The 23,280-nt window shown below is 46.8% G+C and overlaps 2 protein-coding genes across 2 annotated transcripts in view; one reads left to right on the forward strand and one right to left on the reverse strand.

The window, feature by feature from the left end:
* Positions 1 to 1,814: 1,814 nt before the first annotated feature.
* The window catches only part of Commd1 (copper metabolism domain containing 1), a 96,263-nt gene continuing 74,797 nt past the window's right edge, over positions 1,815 to 23,280 (forward strand). The window contains exon 1 of the mRNA XM_021626705.2: positions 1,815 to 2,029. Within this exon, the coding sequence (XP_021482380.1) occupies positions 1,853 to 2,029 (177 nt within the window). The 5' untranslated portion in view covers positions 1,815 to 1,852. The remainder of the gene's footprint in view (positions 2,030 to 23,280) is intronic.
* Positions 7,265 to 9,531, reverse strand: LOC110539866 (U2 small nuclear ribonucleoprotein auxiliary factor 35 kDa subunit-related protein 1-like). The gene has a single exon (XM_021626694.2). It carries the CDS (start codon positions 8,897 to 8,899, stop codon positions 7,619 to 7,621), a length of 1,281 nt encoding a protein of 426 aa, XP_021482369.1. The 5' UTR covers positions 8,900 to 9,531; the 3' UTR covers positions 7,265 to 7,618.

Raw genomic sequence — 23,280 nt, forward strand, 5'->3', positions numbered from 1 at the left:
TTCTAATTGTGGTGTGGCTCAGCCCTACCTAGCACATACTTTTAATCCAAGAGTTTCCTGTAAACAAGATTAAATAAAGTCAACCATAGGTCAAAAGATGGAGCAAGCAACCAGTTGACAGGAAGTGAACACAGGAGAAAACCAAGGAGCGTGAGAGGAAGTCCCGAGGATGGATAGAGAAACAGGAATTAGAAAGGTAGGACATTCTGTTTGAAAGGTTTTTAGGACTGCGTTGGTGCATGCCTGTAATCCCAGCACTCAGGGAGGCAGAGGCAGGCAGAGCTCTGTGAGTTTGGGGCCAGCCTGGTCTACAAAGGAAGTCCAGGACAGCCAAGGCTACACAGAGAAATTCTGTCTCAAAGGTCAGCTGGGTGCTTTTTCTGCCTCTCTGTGCCAGCAGGCTTTCACCCTGGTATCCTGTGAGTCTTTATTGGTAAAATCAAACAATTGGGTTTTTGTTTAAAAACAACAATGAGGAAAGAATGTTTTCTTCTTGGACCAGGTGAGTCCAGAGTGCCAGGATTAAAGGTATGCACCACTACTCCTGGCTGACTCAATCAGTTTTTAATCAACATTTCTGGCCTAATTGAAAAAAATTTAAAAATAGCCATTGTTTATTTACTGTTAAGTTACAGTATAAGTTACCCATGAATTGAGTCTTTCTTCTTTCATATAGATATTTAAGAAACTAAAACACCTAGCACTTGGGGAGGCAGAGGCAGGCAGATCTCCGTGAGTTTAAGGTCAGGCTGGTCTACAAAGTGAGTCCAAGACAGCCAAGGCTACACAGAGAGACTCTGTCTTGAAAAAAACAGAAATAAAAAACAATTAAAAAATTAAAATTAAAATTAAGGGAGTTTCTCTCCCTTCCATGAGTGCCCCCCTTCCTGAATCTCTCTCTCTCTCTGTCTCTCCATCTTTGTACAATAAATCTTTTCATACCAGAAAAAAAAACAAAAACAACAACAACAAAACCGAATTGACTGGGGTTGGAGATGTTGCTCAGCGGTGGAATGCCTGCCTGGAATACACAAAGTCCTGGTTCCAGTCCCTAGTACTCTCAACACAACCTCTCCTGAAGTCCACATCTTTTTAGAAGTCACTGTTTCAAACACATTTCCTTCAAAACAGACGGAGACACCTGGTACTTTATATGTCATCTGCTCACCGGTCTTCATAATAATTGTGCTTAAACACAATTAGAATTCATATTATATTATGCTATTTCCCTTTAATTTTTATTTTTTATTTTTTGGTTTTCAAGAGAGGTTTTCTCTGTGTACTCCTGGCTGTTCTAGAGCTTGCTCTGTAGACTAGGTTGGCCTCTAACTCAGAGATCTCCTGCCTCTGCCTCCCCATCGCTGAGATTAAAGGGCAGCATGCTATTTCCTTTTATTTTAAAGGACAATTAGCTTATATCGATTTTTAAATTGGGTTCTAATTTACATATTTGGAAATTCTGTCTTTTTGTTTTAAGATTAATTTGCTATGTCTACAGTTTTCTGACTACATGTATGTCTTGTAGAAGAGGGCACCAGATCCCGGTATAGACTGTTGTGAGCCACCATGTGGTTGCTGGGAATTGAACTCAGGACCTCTGAAAGGGCAGCTCTTAACCTCTGAGCCATCTCTCCAGCCTGAAATTTTGTCTTTTAAAGAACGCAATTCACCGGGTTTTAGTAAAGGACAAAGCTGTGTAATTATTACTAGCGTCTGCTCTTAGGCATCTCATCCCCTGAAAATAGACTTTGTACGAGAACGGCTTACACCGAGCACGCGCTTCGCGGCCGCCTTCTCGGCCCCTCTCGGCCGCCGTAGCGGGGCGGAGCGCGGCCGCCGGCCCTGCCTAGCCATGGCGGGCGAGCTGGAGGGCTGCAAGTCCCTGAGCGGGCTGCTGGGCGGCCTGGCGCAGAGCGCTTTCCACGGGCAGCCGGGCCTCACCGAGGAGCTGCTGCACGGCCAGCTCTACCCGGAAGTGCCGCTGGAGGAGTTCCGCCCCTTCCTGGCCAAGATGAGGGGCCTTCTGAAGGTACCGGGGGCCTGCCCTCCTCGCCCTGCGCCCCGCCCCGCTCGGGCCCGCCCCACGCCCTATGCGTTGGGCACGCAGAGCCGTGAGAACCTTTCACCCCTCAGGTCTTCTCCGCGCCTCTAGTGTAGATAAGTTTCCTCCATCCCGGACTTCTGTAAGGTTGATAGGTTGAAGCTGGGAGTAGTGGTGCACGCCCTTGATCTCTGCACTGGGAGCCTGGCGGAGTTGTCTGAGTTCGAGGCCAGCCAAGCCAGCCAGGGCCCCTTGTATACAGGCCTCCCTTTATGCGAGAGTGTGCCTTCCAGCTTTCCTGGGTTGTAGAAGTTGGGGAGATAAAAGATTGATTAGCTGGAGTAAACACTATTAAAGCAGCCGACTTCTTGGTTAATAGTGCATTTACCAAACGGAACGAAGTATCCATCCGACTGTCTCATGAAAATTATGAGGGGAACATAACAGGTGAAATTAACTAAGAAGCTTTGTTGATTTTTATTTTATGTGTATGGGTGTTACACGTGCATGTGTGTGCATGCACTGCCTATGTGCCTGATGCTTGGAACAGTTACAGGCCACCGTGTGGGTGCTGGGACTCTGCAAGAGCATTGAGTGCTCTTAACCTCTGAGCCATCTCTCCAACCCCTGTTCCTCCACCATCTCGGTCTTGAGATGGACCTCCTGTAGCCCTGACTGGTCTTGAACTCAGTGTGTAGCTGTATGACCTTGAGTTCCTGATCCTCCCACTTCTCAAGCCCTGGACTTACATGCATCTACCACCACACTCGTGTGTTTGTGTGTGACACATATGAAGGCTAAGGGTTTATGGCGGTGACTTGCACTATCACTCTCCCATCTTTCCAGACAGGGGCTCCCACTGAACCTGAATCCAGTCTCACTGACTGGCTAGGCCATCCAGGAACTCCAAAGATCTCCTGTATTTGCTCTGCCGGTGCTTGGGTTACAGAAATAGGGGGCCATGCCCAGCTTTTTCATGGGTGCTAGAGAATCAGAACCAGGCCCTGATTGAGCTATCTGCCTAGCTGGTTCCTGTGATTTTTTTTTTTTTTTAGTAAGATGTTATTATTAAAGTATATTCAAAGTATTACCATTTATGTAATCACTAAACAATGTATTGCTTTTACAAAGTATTTTTACCTTCTGTGCATTGTCGTGTTGCCTGCATGTTTATCTGTGTGAAGGTGTTGGAACTTCTGGAGCTGGAGTTATAGACACTTTGGAAGGGTAGCCAGTACTCTTAACTACTGAGACATCTCTCCAGCCCCTTCACAAAAATCTTTAGGATGTGCATTTTACGTTTAAAATATTTTAGTTGCAACTAGCCACATTTCAAATGGCTAAAGTGTTCACATGTGGCTAATGACCGCTATATTAATTCTGACTTAGACCCAGAATTAGCCATAGGAATGCTTCTAGTGCCAGAGTTAAAAAAAGAACTGTAAAAATAATGCTGTATTAAAACAAACAAACAGTGGACACCCACCCCTCTGAAGATTAGAACACAGGGCTGAGGAGATAGCTCAGTTGGTAAAGTGCTTGCTATGCAAGCATGAGGACCCAAGATCCATCCCTTGGAGCCCACAGAGAGAGCCAGGTGCCTGTAATCCAAACCTTGGGGGTCAGAGACAGAAGGATCCTGGGGCTTGCTGGCTAGCCATTCTAACCCAGTTTGTTCACTCCAGGTTCAGTGAGGGACGGGCCTTAAAAGATTGGAGGGAGCCGGGGGCTGTGGCCTCCGTGCGTGGATGGCCTCATTATAGAAGCAGGTCCCACAGGCGTCATTCCAGGAGTAGGGCCCATTATTGGCATCATGGGAGGGCCTCCCATGTTGGGCACTTGCATCGTATCAGAGTGAGGAGGACTGGGGGGTCTGAGGGAGGGGAACCTTGGCCCCTTCAAGAGGAGGAACAGAGAATGGAGCTGGAGGTCTCTTTCCTTGTTGAAATGCTGCCGTTGTATTGTCAGTCAGGATTTGGGCCTTCTCTCCATCCATTCCTGGAAGCAGTCTTTCACATTCCCTTTGTTTCCACTTCAGTATCTTCCTCACAAACTTTAAGATATGTGTTGCAGTAATAATAAAACCACTGCTACCTACCCTTTCCAGGCCCCCTCCCTTTTTCAGATAGGGTCTCAGTGTGTAGATCAGGCTGTCCTTGAACTCACAGAGATCTGCTTGTTTTTGCTTCCTAAGGGCTGAAATTAAAGGCGTGCGCACCCTGCCCCCACCCCCCAAAGCCCCAGCTAATGGCAGGCTTCTTGAAGATGCCGTTTTGCTGCTTTTGAACAAAGTGATCATTTTGGACTTAGGTAATGGCAGGATATTTATGGGGTAGCAGACGTGGGGGAGGAAAGTGTAGAGCATGTCAAGGATGGTGAGGTGAGTAGGGGTGGGGAGGTGGCTTTCGAGGTAAAGTGACTGCCTTACAAGTGCAAGGGCCTGAGTTCAAACCCCTGAAGCCCACATAAAAGCTGGATGTGTCGGGGCTGAAGAGGCGGCTCACACTTGTTCTTGCAGAGGATCTGGGTTTGGTTCTCAGCACCCAGTGGCTCACAACTTCTGTCATTCCAGTTCTAGGGAATCTGACACCCTCTTCTGGCTTCCTTGGGCACCAGGTACACACGGCAGGCAAAATACTCACACGCATAAGATAAATCTTAAACAAGTCTTAAAAGATGGTCATGTAGTGTGTCTGCAATTTGCACACACTTGGGAGGTGGAAACAGGACAATTCTGGAAGCTGAGGGCTAGCTAGCCTGGTATACATCGTGAAAAGACAACAAAGAAACCCCATCTCACACTATACAAGGTAAGGACAATACCAGACGTGGTCCTGACTTCTGGGTGTACACTGCCATACACACGCTCCTGCTTCACCATGTGAATGTGTGCATGCACATGTATACACATACATGAACGTGTGCATGCACACACACGTCACACCCAAGAAATGGTAAGCAGTCCAATTTGATCATAATACGAGGGCATGCAGCTGTGCATCAGAAGAAAAAGTGAACACCTCTTCCTTCCATCCTGCTGGCATTCCTGTAGACTTCACGCCCTTCCCCTAGAAAATCGTGTTCTGCACAGACTCGTTACCAGGCTCAGTCTGTGATGTGCTGAGGACCACACAGGATCTTGTGCTAGGTAAGCGTGTGATGCCGAGCTAAAGCCAGGCCCAGGGAACAGTTCCCTTATTGCCAACCACCTGACAACATACTGTGCAGCACTTTCAGGTTCCTAATTTCACATTGTTTCCCAATGCTTCTCTGACATGCATACTGAGTACTCTATGTAGAAAGGACTCTTTCACTTTCCTTGTTTGGGATGTTAGCTCTCTAGCTTTACCTGTTAATCACAAAAAGATACACATTTCATTTGCTTGTGGATGTGAAGTAGCCCATTCACTCACACTAGCTGTGTGTGTGTACGCGCGCGCACACATGGGCAGGTCAGAACTATAGGAGTCAGTTTTCTCCTTCCACCACGTAGGTTCCAGGGATCTGACCTACACCTTCAGGCTTCGCACCTGCGCCTTTACCCAGTGAACTATCTTGTGGGCTCTGTCACTCCAGTGTTGAGTTCTGGGTGCTCAAGCAGTTCTGAAATTAATTAAGGAGTCATGGTGTGCGTAGCTCTTAACTGCTGAGCCATCTCTCCAGCCTCTATTTATTATTATGTAAAAAGAAATAGGCTATCACTATGTGCCTAGTACTCACTATGTAGATCTCACTGGCCTCAAACTTGACAGGAATCCTCCAGAGTGGTGGGATGAAAGGTGTGTATCACCTGTCACAGCAGGCCGTCCAGTTTTTCTGTAGTTCTTTCAGCTCACATTTATAATTCGGTATGAAGAGTAATGCTACCTGAGTTTTTACACTGCACTTACCAGCATGTTCATCTGTAAAGAGGGCAGAGCTTTAGCATTTTCTCTATCCCTTAATAGTTATTTCTGGCATGGGGTAGGCACTTAGTGAAGATTCATAGGACATTTGAATGAATGGGTTGTGCCTAAATGTGCCAGTTGCATTGAAAAGGTGAGCACAGTTGGGCAGAGTGGCATATGCCTGTACTCCCAGCTACTGGGAAGCTGGAACACGAGAATCTTTTGAGCTTAGGAGTTTAGAACTAGCTTGGGCAATGTAAAATACAGTTCCTGTGTGGAAAGAGCAAAATATATAATACTCTAAGTCAGAGGTGGCGAATTATGGCTGTAGGCCTAATCTGGCCTGTGCTACCATTCTACTCCTTACCACATTCCCATCTTTTTTGTTTTTATTGCTTTGTTTGATGAAACTGTGGCCATTAAACCATGGCCTTGCCAGCCACGTGTTCCGCAACTCAGTGACACGCCCCATTGTGCTTATTTTGATAATGGTTTGCTATTACTTGGTAACATGCTCATTCATTTGCTTCTTACCTGTAGCAGCTGTTGGCAGTATAGTAACAGTGACTGTGACAGGTATTATTTGGTTTTAAGAGCCTAAAGTATTTAAAATTTGAACATTTACAAAAAGATAACCCTTCCCTTAAATACGTATTCTTAAATTCACAATGTTTTGTTTGTTTGTTTGTTTTGTTTTGTTTTTCCAAGACAGGGTTTCTCTATGTAGCCTTAGCTTTCTTTTCCTGGACTCACTTTGTAGACCAGGCTGGCTTCAAACTCACAGAGATCCGCCTGCCTCTGCCCTTCTGAGTGCTGGGATTATGGGCATTGCATCACTGTGTCTTAAATTCACAGTGTTAATATTTGGAAATAACATGTATAAATTATGTTAAGTTGGTTGCTTGGTAGATACCTAGAATTTTTACTAACTTGTTCTCAAGTTTTATGAGATATTTGATTTAAAAAAATCATGAGCTGGAAAGATGGCTTATAGGTTAAGGCACTCACATGTGTGTGCTTGCAGACACACACACACACACACACACACACCAACGTGCAAATACACACACCTTTAAAAAACAAAAAAATCCACTGATTACATCAGACTGTGATGGTGGTACATTCCTTTTAACCCGAGCATCTGACAGGCAGAACTCTTGAGTTCAAGGCCAGCCTAGTCTACATAGCAAGTTCCATGCCAGCCAGGGCTATATTGTGAGAGCCTGTCTACAAAAACAGGGAACATTAGCATTTCTGTATTCCTGTGTGTTCTTTTTTAGTAAAACATAAATGTAATTTATATTTGGAAATTTTGTTGACTCAAAAGACATAAAAATGATGTTAATAAGTATATTTGTAAATATAATAAGACATCACCATTTAAAGTAATCTTGGTTATTACATGAAAACTCAACATATGAAAGCTAGTTTAAACTGTATGGAAAATAACATCAATAACATGATACCAAGAATTGTAACAGTAAAGGACTAAGAGATAATGAATACCTGGTTCTGTCCCTGTTAAAGCCACAAGATTTTCAATTTGTTTGGCAACTAGATTGAGTCATCCGCCTTTCCTTTGTAATCAGCTTTGTTTGGAATATCTTGGGGTATCTGCATTAGGTTTTACTCTGTAACGGCATCTTGCTGCTGCCAACCCTGGTCTCAGAGTCTCATGCCTCAGCCTGGCTCAGGTTCGGTGGCTCTGGCTTTGTGGGCCGGGACTGTTGTCGTCTTCTCTTCCTCGCCTTGAACTGTGCCTCTCATGACCCTTTGCCCCCTGGTTGTGAGACCTCTTCCACCGGTGCGGGCTCTTCCTCTCGGGCTCCCTGTTTCTCTTGGAGGAGTGGTGCGGTCCGGAGTGGCGGCAGCTTGGCTTGCCACAGTATTCTTCATGGTGGTCCTTCCTCTCCCTCCTGTCGGAGTTTTTACCGGAGGAACCAGTCCAGGCTGGAGACAGGTAGATGTCTCTGTTAGCTTCTCTAAACTCATTGTTGGGATCTCTGAACACATGAAGAAAGTTGCAGTGCTTTCCTTTTGGACACTTTTGCATTTCGAATAAACCACAAATTGCAACTTTCCACCGGGTCACTGGACAGAATTCACACTGGAGCTGCCGGCCTGCATACCATCTTCCATTAAAGAGAGAGAGCGCAGCTTGGCATTCTTCTTCCGACTGGTACTGGATGTACACATTGCCCCGCAGATGCGGTTCCAGGTTGCAGCTCACCTTGAACTGAACCACCTTCCCCACGCTCTTGAACTCGGGCAGCACGTCATGGTAGAAGTCCAGGAACTGCTGGTAGGTCTCCTCCTCGCTGTACTCCAGGTTTGCGTCGGAGTCATAGTCATCCCTCCTGCACTGCTCCATCCCGAACGTCGTGAACATACTCTTCACCAGAAGGGTGGGGCTGGACGCGGGGAAGTCGTGCTTCCGTGAACACCTGCTGCCGAACCTGCACGCCCCCGTTTTCCTGTAGAAGGGGCAGCTGGCGCGGTACCTCTCCGGTCTCAGGTCCCTCGGCGGCTCTGGATTCTGCCAAGTGCCGTCGTTTTCAGCCTGGTCCAGCATTTTCTGCACCGCTTCCTCTCTCTCTCTCTTCTCTTGTAGCCTCTGCGCCTCCTCTTCTCTCTGTTTTTTCTGTTGTTCTTCCCATTCGTCCTTTATCTGTCTCTCCTGTTCCTCCTGCTGTCTCCTAGCGGCCTCCTCTCTTTGCTTCTTTACTCTGAACTCTTCCTGAGCCTTCTCCTCCCTGAGCAGCCACTCCTCGTGTAGTTTCTGCCGCTCCTTCTCCAGTGTCTCTGCAGGCTGTTCCTCAGAAGAACCGTCGTCCCCCGTGGCTGCGGCTTCCAGATCCCTCAGCCGGGCCACGTCCTGCCTGCGCTTCTTGCGCTTCTCCTTCTTCAGGAGTGCCCTGTATTTTTTGTGGCTGAGCTTCTTAGGAGACTCGGCCTCTGCTGGTGTAGCCATCTGCGCAGCGTGCAGAACCCTTCCCCGGTCTCGCGATAATGTCTTTCCCGCACTGTGGCTTGAAACCTCGCCCACTGCTAACTTGTTCTGCTTTTTAACGTCGCCTCCTGAACAGCGATGAGAAACTGGCGCCCCGCGGCCCGGCTGTTTTTCCCACCAGCAGCCTACGAAGCCGGATCAGCCGAGTCACGGTGGTGACAGAGGCAGAGCGGGAGCAGGAGTTGTGTGTGCGCATTGTGCGCATGCGCCGGATCAAAGCCCGTTTTTTTTTGTTTTTTGTTTTTTATCTCCTTTTTTTTGAGACAGGGTTTCTTTGCGTAACCCTAGCTGCCCAGGACCTGCTTTGTAGACAGGCTGGCCTTGAATGCACAGTGATCCGCCCGCGTCTGCCTCCCCGAGGGCTGGGCTTAAAGGCCTGCGCCGCCTCGCCCTGCCAAGGCCGGTTTCCGCGCGGCCCGCTCACTTATCCGCGGTTACGCGCTTTAGCTCTCCATCCACTGCCCGGTTGTCGTCCGTCCGCCCGTCTGTCTGCGCGTATCTGCCCGCCCGCAGGCCATAGTCGCGCTTGTCTGCGGTTGGCCTCGCTAGGACCAGCCCGCGCTGTTTTAGATCTCCGGCTCCGCTCCCCGCCCCGCCCCCGCCCCCGCCCCGCCCCCGCCCCCGCCCCGCCCCCGCCCCTTCCTCCTCCCGGTGCGTGTACAAGCTGATTCTCCTGGTATAACAGAGCTCTATACACCAGGCTGGCCTTGGACTCAGGGATCCGCCTGCCTCTGCCTCCCAAGTACTGGGTGGGGTAAAGGCATGGGTCACCACTGGGTGGGGTTTTGTTGCTGTTGTTTGTTTTGAGACAATTTCTCTGTTTGTAGTCCTGGCTATCCTGCTGGAATGAAAGGCTGACCTTCTAATAGCCTATTTTTAACAGATTTATTTTTGTGTTTGACTGTTTTGCCTGACTGTGTGTGCACCGCACGTCACCCCGAGAAGCAGAAGAGGGGGTCAGATCCCCCAGACTGGGTTACAGGTGGATGTGAGCCCCCACCGTGTTGGTGCGGGAGCTGCGCTCACGCTCTCCAGAACAAGCTCTCTTAGCCTGTTTAAAAAGCTGTGAGGTGACACGTGAGCGTGATATGAACGTCAGCCATCAGTGTGATAATTGTCTCATTTCTGCCCTTCACGGCCAGGATTGGGCACTTAGGACAGAGGCTGGATGGCAAAGCCTAAAATATTCATTTTCTAGCCTGTCTACAGGCGAGTCCAGGACAGCCAAGGCTACACAAAGAAACCCTAACTCAAGAGAAAGAGACACACATACACACAGAGTGTCTTCCTAGGTAGGCTAGTCTTAAAATTGGAATTCCCCTGCCTCAACCTCTTGAGTGTTTGAAGGCCAGCAGGCCAGCTTCTACTAGCTCTTCAATCATCTTTTTAACTCAGCCAGTACACTCAGGCACACTCACACACAAAAGAAAATAAATATGAAAAGACAAACACTAACTTGTTCTTGAGTATATGAACAAGTCAAGGACTTCTCCCAGAGAACCCTGTGGTTGCACTGCAGTAGTTCTGGACACGAAGCGGGAGGAGAGCGGATTCCTTGTCTTGCTTTGCAATTACTTTTGCAGACTTTCCTACCCTTCAGTGTCATGGCTGATAAAATGTTCTTTTGGAGCTTAGAGCTTGCTCAGTGGCTCACTGCTGTAACCCAGCACCACAGCTTTCGGGAGGAGGTGGCCGGAAGTTCAAGGTCATGTTTGGCTTCATCAAGTAAGTTCAGGGCCATCCTGGGATACATGAAACTGTCTCAGAGAACATTATCAGGACCTGCAAGGTGGCAGAGCAAGAAAGGCATTTGCTACAAAGCCTGCCTGTCTGGTTAATCCATCGACCCGTTCCTGTAAGTTGTCCTCTGACCTCCACATGTGTGCACATGCACAAACAAAATTAATTGTGAATAAAAAAAGAAAAAGTATCTTATATGCGGGTGTGGTAGCCCACAGCTGCAATTCTAACAGTTGGGGTGGAGACATAGGACCAGGAGTTCAGAGTCGTCCTCTGCTACATAGCTGGATTAGGGCCAGCTTGGGTTACAGGAGACCTTGATTCAAGCAACAGAACAAAATTACCTTCGCTGCTGGCCCGAGATAGCATGTCACTGGGTTTGGGGAGGTGACCTGAGGACAAACATCTGTTGGAGGACAAAAATGATACTCGGATTCCTAGAGCTAAGGTTGATTTTATTTTTGTGGTATCTAGGTTCACCATGAATTAGTTTTAGAATGACTAAAATTATAAATCATTTTGTTGAATAACAGTGTAATTTAATATAATCCTAAGGTAATGTTCTGTAATTAGACTTAGGTAATGTAAAAGGCAGCAAGCAATTGCTTTTTCACCTCAAGAAGCAGATATAATCTGTTCTTTTAGAAATTCATAATATTAAGATTGGAAAGCTGGCTGCTGAGTAGAGTTGAAGACAGAAGCAGCCACCTTTTTCATGATTAAACTGAAAGTTCCTTCAACGTTCTTTTTGGTTAGATGTAGTTCTTTTCTCAGATATGAGATTCAAAAACTGAATGAATGTATGGCGTGCTGAACTGATAAATCAGAGTGTTTCTTTTAATCACGTCACAGCACAAGCATGGGTGTCCCTTCATTCCTGCTGCAGAGGACTGTACAAATGTGTCAGTCAGAGCTGCGTCACTGTGATGGAGTGCCTTAGGCGCACAGGGGAAGGGAGCTTGCTGGGCGAAGGATTGCACGGTTCTCCTTCCTTGGTTGCTTCCAGGTTTCATGCAAGACTGAATGTCACGGTGACAGAAACTTGTAGTGTAGCCTAACAGCTCCTCTTGTGGTGGGAAGGAGGCAGAGAGAGAGGAGACATTGCCTTCTTCAGAGGCATGGCTCAAGTGACCTGCTTCCACTAGCCCTGGCCTGCGTCTTAATAGCCCGTCCAGCTGTGTACTCACGAAATACTTGATGACAGTAGTGTCCTTAGGATTTACTCCCTTTTAAAATAATCTGTTTTTTCTCATGTATATGTGTGTGTATGTCTGAGTATATGGGTATGTGCACATGTGTGCAAGTGACCACACATACTAGAGGCATTGGATCACCCTGGAGCTTGGTGACAGGTGGTTGTGAGCTGCCTGGCATGGGTGGGGAACTGAACTCAGGCTCTCTGGAAGAGCGGTACGTGCTCTTTACCACCCAGCCATCTTTTGTTTGTTTGTTTGTTTGTTTGGAGATAGGGTTTCTCTGTGTAGCTTTGGCTGTCCTGGAAGTAGCTCAGACTGGCCTGGAACTCACAGAGATCTGCTTCTTGTCTTCCAAGTGCTGTATTAAAGGCATGCACTAATGACATGGGCCAACACCACCTGGTTTTCTTTCCCATGTTAATAGTGTCAGCATCTGAGAAACAAGCTTTGACAAATGAACCTTTTGTTGGGACAGTTCATATTTAAATTATAATAATCTATGTTGGAGCTATATAAAGATGAGTGTGATACTGTGTATCTAATGAAGAGCATGGTGTGTAAGAAGAGATGAAAGTGTATTCAAATGATAAGAATTGAAAGCAAAATAAAAAGCCTAATAAATTAGTTGTAGATTATAGCAATATTTAGGCTGGACTTTTGGGCTAGTGAGATGGTTCAGCAGGTAATGGTGCTGGCCACGAAGTCTATGACCTGAGTTTGGTCCTTGAGACCCACATAGTGTAAGGAGAGAACCAACTCCTGCAAGATGTTCTGTGGCCACACATGCATGAATGCCTGTACACTAAGTGTAAACCCATTTTTGAAATTATCCTTTGGAGGGCATACATAGTATGGCTGTCTCGCTGATCCTAAATCTTTCAATGTTCATCTTCGTTTGTGTGTATAGCATGTTGACGTCCATGTGTGTGAGTGCCGTGACACCGAGAGGACAGCGTCAGGTGATGGTGCTGGCCTTCTGCCTGTGTAGATGGGTTTCATGCTGTGAGCTCCCAGGGTTCTCTGCCCTCGCCTCTTGTCTCACGTCCTTTCCATGGCTTCTGTGGTTCGAACCTCCCTTCACACCTGTGTGGCAAGCACTTCCCCCACCGTCTCTCTTTCCCTGAAGATGAAATTTGCGGGCCATGTGCCATGGTGAATGAGTAGAGGTCAGAGGAGAACTTTTTGGAGTGGATTCTCTCCTTCCACCTTGACATGGGTTCTGGTCAGGTCATCAGGTGCGGTAGCAAGTGCTTTTACTTGCTGAGCCATCTTGCTGGTTCCTCATGATGAAATTTTGACAAACAAAATAAGTTCTACCTGGATGGGGAACAGCATTAAGAGTTGGATGGAATAGTGTGATGAGTTCAGGGACATCAAGGACGTAATGAAACAAGTGAGCTACAGGTTGCTAAAAAGGGGTCTGATTATCAGTGACGCTTGGATTTTGTCCTGTGAGAGGAATGAGGCAGGGGAAAGTTTAAGTTAGGCATAACTTCACATTTATAAGAGTCTTCTTTGAATAATGTGAACCGTGAAGTGTTTTGAGGTAGCTCCCCAGTTGTAGCTCCCTGGTCTTTCAGATGGGTTTACTTACTGCTGAGAGACAGGTTGCCCTGTTTACCTCATCACTGTGAGGTTAGACGTAGTTCATCACTGTGAAGTTAGACGTAGTTCCCAACTATTAACATTTCTGCCTTAGAAATGGTGACGAGTGGCAGAGGAAGCAGTGATGACATCTAAGCACCCCCATTAGTCTAACTGTAAAGCCTAACTCTTCCTGTATAGCTGCCCTTCTGCAGTAAGTCACACGACTGGTGCAGACGAAAGCGTCTGACCTGCTGGGAAGGAGGCGGGGCTCAGCGGCAGGCCTTAGCTCCCCACTTAAAGAAGCCCATTTCAAGTCAGGAGTATTCATCTTATACTGTAGTGGCTTTTGTTGTTGTTTGTTTTTAAGAGGTCTTTCTATACAGTACTGGCTGTTCTGGAGCTCGCTGTGTAGACCAGTCTGGCCTCCAACTCACGATCCCCCTGACTCTGTCACTTGTGCTGGGATTAAAGTCAGGCACCACCATGCTCAGCTTGTTTGTTTTTTGACACAGGGTCTTTCCTGGCTGTCCTGGAGCTTACTATGTAGACCAGGCTGGCCTCAAACTCAGAGAGGTCTGCCTGCCTCTGCCTCCTGTGCTGGGATCAAAAGAGTCTGCTACTGCACCTGGCACATTGTGGCTGTCTTAGGGTTTCCATTGCTGGGAAGAGACACCAGGACCACAGCAACTCTTTTGTTTGTTTGTTTGGCTTTTTTCAAGAGATCTTCCTCTCTCTGCCTCTAGAGTACTGGGATTAAAGGCAAGGGCCACCATGCCTGGCTGACTACGACAACTCATAAAAAAGCAAACTTTAGCTAGGGCTGTCTTAGAGTGTCAGAGGTTTTGTCCGTTATCATCATGGTAGGAAGCATGGCAGCATGCAGGCACACACCATGCTGGAGAAGAGCTGAGAGCTCTTCGTCTTGATCCACAGGCAGCAGAAGACTACGGATGGAGCTTGAGCAAATGGACCTCAAAGCCCACCTCCACAGTGACTGACTTCTCCCAGCAAGGCCACGCCCACTCCAGCAAGGCCACACTTCTTAATAGTGGCCCTCCCTATGGACCAAGCATTCATGAAGACCAGTCCTATTCAAACCACCATAGTGACAGAAAAAAAAAGAAAACAGATTTATTTATTTATGTTTAATTGTTCTGGTACCCTTGGAGGCCACTGGGTGTCAGAGTTCTTGGAACTGTAGCAACAGGTAAGTATGAGCTGCCTGATGTGGTGGTTGGGAACTCAACTCTGGTCTCTGAGAGCAGTAAGCACTCTTGGTCTCTGAGCCAGCCCCCCAGTTCACTGTAATGACTTAAACATTAAAACTGGGGTGCTGCTGAGATAGCTCAGCAGGTAAAAGTAGTTGCCGTGCAAGCCTGCTATCCTGCGCCCCATCCCCAGAGCCTACGCAAAAAGCCAGAAAGCACGGTGGTGTGCCTCTGTGGCACCTCCTACGGCAAGACGGGAGCCAAACACAAGAGTCGCCTAGAGGCCCCCACAGCAGAACCCAGGCGCCGTCTCAACAAGGTGGAAGGAGAGAGCCGATTCCTACAGTCGTCTTCGGCCTCCATATGTACACTTAACATGTGCCGCACTGCCACACCACTGCTAATAATAATTAGAAAGCTAACGTGGCCCACAGCATCGGAATTGCTGTGAACGCAGTGAAGTCTCCAGCGACTAGCATAGTGTACCTGCAGGTGCAGGGGGAGGCAGCCGGGCTGCGGGTGAAAGGCCGGGCCCGAACTGTGAGGGGGATTTTCCTTAGAGCGTAAAGAAATCATGAGCTTCCGAATTCTACTACGTTATCACTGCACTTCTCTCTTGTTGTGAATTTATATTCTTTGATAGCAAATTCACGTAAAAACAAACGGGTGCATATTTGGAAGTCATGGCCTGACGAGTCAGTTTAGGTCTGTGTCTAATTGAGGTAGGTTGTAATTGCTTTTAGTTTCCTCTGTAGTATAGTCCATGTAGTATCTGTAACACAGTACTTGGACTGTTTGGCTTAAACAGTAGAGCTTATTTCTCATGGTTCTAGAAGGACCTGTGGCCTCTGCGTGTGCATGCGGCAGAGAAATACACTGCCGGGTGCCTTGTCTTGTGAGCCTTCCACTACCACTGGGAGGCTTCTGCCCATTCAGCTTCTAGCACTGATTATCTCTCTCACAAGCCCCACCTCCAAACTTTCAAGTCAGGAATTTGGATGTGAGTGGGACGTACAGGGGTATCCATTTGCAATACATTAGAGTCCCTTTTCTTCATGAAAATAAGTTGTTTCAATAGTAGAGGTTTGAAGAAATTAATCCTCATCTCAAGCTTACTGTTTAGTTGATATGTTAATTTCTTCTACTGAGAAAACAATCAGAGAAATTTCCCTCCTCCCTCCCCCTTCTCTTCAGATCAAAGCCAGAAATTGGCACTTGCTGGGCTAGCATACTAGCCCGGGGCTACTTTGTCCTCACCCACTGGATTTTATTTTATTTTAGGTTTCTGAGATAGGGTCTAGCTGTGTGACTTGGGCCAGCCTGGGACTTGCTGTGTAGCACAGGCTGACCTGAGTACTGTGCTCTTAGGTACGTGTTACTGTCGCTGCTCCCAGAGGCCACAGAATCTTCAGTGAATAAGTTTGACGTTGTTTCAGATTCAGGTAATCAGAAAGTATTGGATGCTGTGATGCTGAAGGCTCAAGTCTCATTCTGAATCTGCTGTGTACAGAAAGACTAAGCATAGACACCGCGTGCTTGTGCTTTGGTGCTAGCGCACTCCTGCTTATCTCGGCTCCACTATAGAGGTCAGATCCCAGGGAAACAACTGTGCTGTGTCTCTTTAAAAATAAGACTAAATTTTTTTCTGACTGAATGTTTCTTGGTATGAAAACTGATGGATTGTCCTTCATAGTAAGTATGAGCTCAGAAACACATTGCTGTTACTTTTTCCTTTTTTCTAGACAGGGTTTCTCTGTGTAGCTTTGGCTGTCCTGGACTCAATTTGCAGGTCAGGCTGGCCGTAAACTCACAGAGATCCGCCTGCCTCTGCCTCCCTGAGTGCTGGCTGCTGTTGCTTTTTCAAACAGTTAGTAGACTTTTGGGGTTTTTTGTTTTGTTTTGCTTTTAAAGACAGGGTCTCATTATATTGTCCTGGCTGTCATAGAGGTCTGCCTGTCTGTGCCTCCTCGAGTGCTGGGATCACGGTGGTCACGGCAGTGCACGTGCCCGCCTGCTGTTACTATTTCTATTTATTTATTTATGCAGTATTCTGCCTGCATGTACACCTGCATGCCAGAAGAGAGCACCAGATCTCATCATAGATGGCTGTGAGCCACCTTGTGGTTGCTGGGAATTGAACTCAGGACCTTTGGAAGAACAGCCAGTGCTCTTAACCTCTGAGCCATCTCTCCAGACCTGCTGGTACTTTTTCAAAACAATAAGTTGACTTTTTAAAGACAGGGTCCCATTATATGGCCTTGGCTGTCCTGGCTATCACAGAGAACCGCCTCTCTTTGCCTGCCCTGTGCTGGTGTTAAAGAGGTGGGCACTGTGCGTGGTAAGGCCATTTTTTAGCAGCAGTTTAGGCCTTTTTCAGTATCAACACCACTTTATTAGAGTACGTAAAACTAAGATTGTTAGCCAAAGTCTGTGTTAAGGTTTACACGTGGTGCTGTATATTCTGTTGACAGGTGTATGTTGTGTCTGCCATGACAGGATCACAGAGTAGCGTGAGTCCCTTCACGGTCTGACTCGTGTGTTCATCCCCCTCCCTGGGGCAGCAGTGATCTCCTCATTGGCTCCCTGCTTTTACTTTTTCTAAAATGTCATAGCAGTTGGAAACATGCACTGTTTCTAGACTGGTTTTTTCACTTAGTAATAGTCACTCTGTAGTTTTTAATGGCAAGATAGCCCATTTCCTTGTAGCGCTAGATAACACTCCATTATTTGAGAGCTGGGGATTTAGCTCAGTAGAACAGAGCCTCGATTTGCCCCCCCCCCCAGTAGTGCAAATAATAATAACAACAGCAAACCGCAAACAAATGAATTCCATTCTCTGGACGTAAGGAAAGCATTGGCTGGTCAGAATGTTCCGTTAGGAAAGGAGCTGCCAAACCATCTTTCAAAGCATCTGTACTACTTTTGTAAAGATAATTTTTGTGGTTCCACATCCTCGGCAGCTTTTGATGGAACTTGTGATGAAGTCTGGCCTTGGAACATGTGAACTGGTCTTAATTTTTGATTTGGTGACTTGTTTCTTAGAGTCCTAGAGACTGCTTAATTGCATGTAATAATTATTTATTATTTTTTTACATAGATAGTATATTTATTCAGAATAGGGTCTATTTGCAATAAAAGGTGGGTAGATCTGTTGAAATAGTTGATATTTTAATTGGTCTTAGGTAGAATCCAGGTGTTTTTGAAGTCTTTGTGGTATTTGTCTTTATTATATATAGTCACATGGTCATGTTAAACAATATGTTTGATCATGTCCAAACATATTACAAGTTGAGAAGAACTTGTGATTTACAGACTGTATATTCACAACTTGAATAATGCCTAAAACACCACAGCTTCCCTATAGTTTGTAAATCACATTGTTTCAAAATGTGTGTTGCTGTGAATGAGACGCTCATAGATTTGAGTACCCAGTCAGCAGGGAGAGGCACCATCTGAAAGGATTAGGAGGTGTGGCCATGAGAGAGGAACTGGGTCACTGTGTGGGCTTTGCGTGTCTCTTTTCCTGCTGTCTGTGGATCCAGATGTAGAACCCTCAGCTACTTCTGCAGCACCATGTCTGCCTGCACGGTGCCGTGCTTCCCGCCGTGATGACAATGGACTTTGAAACTGTAAGCAGCCCCAATCAAGAGCTTTTTAATAAGAGTTGCTGTGGTCCTGGTATCTCTTCACAGTGATGCAAGTTATCAAGATAAAATGTTAAAATTTTTATTTATTTTAATTTCACATGTGTGGATGTTTTGCCAGCATAGCTGTCCACACCACTTGCATGTCTGGTGCAGACAGGTCAGAAGTGGTCACTGTCCCTGCAACTGGAGCTACACACTGTTGCAGTCTTCATCTGGGCGCTGGCAATCAAGCCCAGGCTGTCTTGCAGCCAGTGCTCTTCACTGCTAAGTCATGTCTCCAGCCTCATAGTTTAAAATTCTTAAGTTACAGGATTGGCAGGATGGCTTAGTGGGTAGGAAGACTTGCTGTCAAGCTTGATGACCTGAGGTTGCTCCTTGGAGCCCGTGTGAGAAGGAGGGGACTGACTGCGGCAGGTTGTGCTCTGAGGTCCTCTTGCATATGGACGACAAATAATAAATGCAAAAAAGTTTCTGAAGTTATTGTTAGGATATACTTAAAAATGCCACACACTCAACAGATCTGGATATGAAGAGATTTATTTGGGGGAAGGAAAAGGGAGAGGAGTTAGAGGAGAAGAGGAGGAGGAGCATGGTGGTGGTGGGGGCCCTGAGAGAGAAGAGTCAGAGAGGAGGGAAGGGGAAAGGAACCGAAGCAGACAGAGAGTGTGTGGGAGTGGCAGGCGGGTTATATCTGGAGCACTTAGCTCAGGTGGTGACATAGGATGTTGTCAGAACCCTAAAGGCCTCGGAGGGCAGGCCACTTGAGTTACCTCACAACATGACAGTGTTAGGGTCGGGAATACACTGAAAGGACAACCCCAAACTTGGGTAGCATGAAGGCAACAGAAGGTGTCCATTCTGCAGAAGTCCAGCATGCAGGGCTCACCATCCAGGCAGAATGGCGACCCCCAGAGGAGCACGCAAGCTCTATATAAAGTCAGCAGGGGGAACTTCAGGGACAGCTAGGTCAGCTTTACTTTGATTGGCCCAGGTCAAAAGTAAGGGCATGAGGATAGGCTAAAGCTTGATCAGGGGCTCTCTAGACCACTTCAAGCTGGCCCAAACTGGTAGGTGCCGATGGGCCTGTGTGGCTTCAGTCAGCTTGGCCTGTGCCTGTGGAGGCTATGTGACTCTGATCAGGGCACAGGGGCTTCTCAGGCCTGTAGCTAAGCAACCTTATCTTCCCAGGCCAAATGCCCTGGCTGAACCTGTTTCTGTGGTTTTTCCTTAACTGAAGTTTCTTTTTCTGAGGAACAGAAAGCTGCTTAGGCCAGTTAGTAGTTAGTATCTCGGCAAGAAAATTAAGCTGGACATGAAGTCGGTCTTGCTCATTTAGCCACGCCCTCTCGACAGTTACAGTTCATTTGTATTCTTTTAGTTCCTTTGAAACTTGATAATTCTTTTTAATTTTGGTTTATTTTTCTCATACAAAATAAGAATAAAATATGCATAGAGTGTGGTGGTGTCTGTGGTGGGGCACTCGGGTCGTCCCAGCACTGAGGAGGTAGTAGCAGGAGCTCAGAGTCATCCTGGAAGTACAGTAGGGGGTTCTAGGCTCGTCTGCGACACATGAGCAGAAAACAAAACCCAACACAATTGGAGAACATGTCCTTCAGGTGGACAGAGTGGTCCATGTGGATAAGCCCAGCACTTGCAAGGCCGAGGCGGAAGGATTTCAAGTTTGAGTCAGTCTGAGTTACATAGCGAGACTCTTTAAAAGCAGCAGCACAAGCTCGAGTCTGGGAAAAGGAAGCTCAGTTAGAAAACGATGCAGTTGCATTGGCTGGTAGGCAAGTCTGTGGGGACATTTTCTGTTAGTGATCGCCGTGGGAAGGCCTAGGGAGGGTAAGGAAGCAGGCCTGCGGGAGTGAGCCGCCGAGCCGTGTCCATCCGTGGCCACCGCGTTTGACTGCAGTATTTATCTCAGCATAGAGGCCCAACTCTCATCAGCAGTGTTGCAAGTTCACGTTGCAAGACAGAGATCCCAGGTAAGAATTTGAAACGGAAGCTTTGGGTAGTTAAGAACAGCGTTGTGGAAGAGCCGCGGGGAGCGCCCAGAGGTGACTGTACTGTCCTTTTTACTTTTCTTCTGTTTTTCTTTTCCTTCCTCCTTCCCTCCATCTCTCTCTCCCTCTCTTTCTTTTGTATTCCAGACAGGATTTCTCCCTGTAGTCCTGGCTGTCCTTCAACTCCAGACTGGGAACTCACAGAGATCTGCCTGTGTCTGCCTCCTGAGTGCTGGGATTAAAGATATGCTCCACTACGCCCATCATGTATTTTTCTTTATGGGTCTGAGTTCCCTCATCTGGGGCCCGGAGGATCCTCTTCCAAAAACGCACCCCCTGCAGATGGCCATTAGCTTGGCTCTGGCTGCTGACTGAGAGTAACATCAGCTCTACGTTATGCTGTGCGTAGTCCCCACCCGGGCTCTGAGTGCAAGCCTCTTGAGAAGCATCGCGTTTCCAAAAATGGGAGCATCATATCTGCCCTTTTTTGTGAACTGTTTTTGTTTTTTTTTTTTACTTTTTTTGTGTGCAGTGCTATGGATTGAGCTCAGGGTCTGTGTGTATGCCGTGGATATGCTGTATTACTGAGGCACAGCCCCACTTCCCCATTCACTTATAATTTTTTAAGGCATGGCTTTGTTTTAGCTGTATGAGCATTTTACCAGCATGTATGTGCTTATGTGTGTATGTGCATGCCTGGTGTCCGAGAAAGTGAGAAGACGGTGTTAGCCCCCTGGAGATGGGGTTATGGATGGTTGTGAGCTGCTGTATGGGTGCTGGGAACCAAACCCAGGTCCTCTGCAAGAACAGCTGGTGCTCTTAACCACTGAGCCATCTCCAGTTCTCAGCTTTTGAAAGCAGACTTTGTTAGAACTGTTTTGGATTCACAGCAAAATTAAGAAGGAAATGAAAGTCCACAAATATCTCTTGTCTGTCATCGTTTATCCCCCCACCCCATACACATACACACTGGCCTTCTGCGTTGTTAACATCCTAATCCACGTGCAGTGTTTGTTACAGTGGGTGAACCGACATATTGCTAAACCTATTTTATGGTTTTGTTTCTTGTTTAGTTTTGTTTTTTGAGACAGTGTAGCCTTGACTGGCCTGGAACTTGCTATGTCGACCAAGACAGCCTCAAACTGAGAGATCCACCTGCTTCAGATTCCTGAGTGCTAGCATCACAGCTGTGAAACACCACTCCAGGTGGTTCTGTGTGTTTTGACAGACATAATGACATGTACCTATACATGCCCTAAAAATCCCATGGCACTCATCTGTTCATCACTCCCTCACCCCTGATCTTGATCTTTTTACTATTTTTCATAGTTCATAGGCACCTACTCTCAGACTAAAAGGATTAAAAAGTAGAATTTGGAGTAGAGTCCTTACACTCTCTTGTCTTTTTTTGAGAAAGGGTTGCTCTGTGTAGCCTTGGCTGTCCTGGAACTTACTCTGTTGACCTTGGCTGTCCTGTAGACTATGTGAGGCTTTTGTGGACCTTGTTGTGGTTTAAATATGTTGGCCGTTAGCTTGGGCAGCCTCTCAGCTAGCTCAGCTAAACTTACCCTAACTTCTCCGTCATACCGTCTCTTACACACAGTTCTCCTACTTCCAGCTCTGTCTGTTTCCCTTCTGTTCTCTTCTGTGTCTGTCTCTACTAATTTATTGTAAAGTCTAGAAAGAAACCTGTCCCAGGTTTGAAGGGTCGAGGAAGGTATCCTATGTAAAGTAAGATTCTATATTTGTTTTGTTTTAATAGGACAGAGTCTCATATAGCCCCAGGCTGGCCTTGAACTCCCAGTCCTCCTGCTTTAACATCTCAGGTGCTGGGATTATAGGATTTTGGATTTTATACCAAGCTAAAATGAGATCTGCATTAAAGCCTGAATTAAGTGATATCAGCAAGGAGTAGGGATGAAGGAAGAGCAGATAGGATTTTCTATGCAGAGTTTCATAGGATAGGGATAGAATGGCTAATTTTAGGAGATAAATCAGGGTTCAGTATAGGAGGGAAGAAGAAGTGAGTGGGAGACTATGACAACTGTGGAGAGGTGAAGAGAAACAACTATAAAAGATGAGGCTTTGATTTTTACAGACCTTGTACACCATATTGAAGAATTAGAACCTAAATCTGGAGGTCCAAAAGTCTTTAAAGGGCCTTCCCTCCCTACCTTCTTATTCCCTCATAGAGACTTGAACCCAGGCCTCACAGATGCTAAGCCTGTGCTTGAGAGAACCAGGCCTGACATTCCCAAAGGTCCCCGGGAACTAGGCCATACATCACCAATCCCAGAAACAAAAGTCACCAGTGACCCTACCCCAAGGTCACCGGGAATTAAGCCATAGGTCACCAATTCCAGAACCGAGGTCATAAGATTCCCTGCCCAAGGAACAGCCTGAGGATAACCACAAGAATGGGAAGGTATCTTATCTCAGAGTGGGGCATCTGTGCCGGGTAGCCCACCGACCTTGTAGTAGAACATTTCATGGCACAGAAAATACCTAACGTTCCTGAGGTCTATAGATAGCTCACTCAGTGTTAGTTAGTTAGCCAATCACTGTAACAAGCTTGCCCTTGTTGAATGTCATCCAGTCATGTAACTGTTAAGCTAGAAATCCCCTGTCCTTTCTTAACCCCAATAAAGACTCTGCTGTGCAGCTGCTCGGGGCTGTCCTCTCTGATCCACCCCATTGGTGATGGTGGAGAGATGGACTTAGGCCCGAATAAAGCTCTTTGCTCTTGCATGCGGGGTCCGGCTCCTGGTTGCAGAGCTGCACTCTTGCTTCTTTTTGGATTCTTTCATTTAGAGACAGGGTCTTTTGCGTCCCTTGCTGGTCTGGAGATCACTACTATGGATGGAGGGGAACCTGAACTTCCAAACTTTCTGCCTCTGCCTCCTGATTCAGACAAGCATTGCCACCGCTGCCGCGTTCGGTCTTGTGTGGTTCTGAGTC

Source organism: Meriones unguiculatus, chromosome 12 (assembly GCF_030254825.1).
Source record: "Meriones unguiculatus strain TT.TT164.6M chromosome 12, Bangor_MerUng_6.1, whole genome shotgun sequence".
Classification (NCBI taxonomy): Eukaryota; Metazoa; Chordata; class Mammalia; order Rodentia; family Muridae; genus Meriones; species Meriones unguiculatus.

What these genes read in the sequence shown, in the direction of transcription:
- LOC110539866 (XM_021626694.2), bottom strand. Translation starts at nt 8,899, where the DNA reads ATGGCTACACCAGCAGAGGCCGAGTCTCCTAAGAAGCTCAGCCACAAA.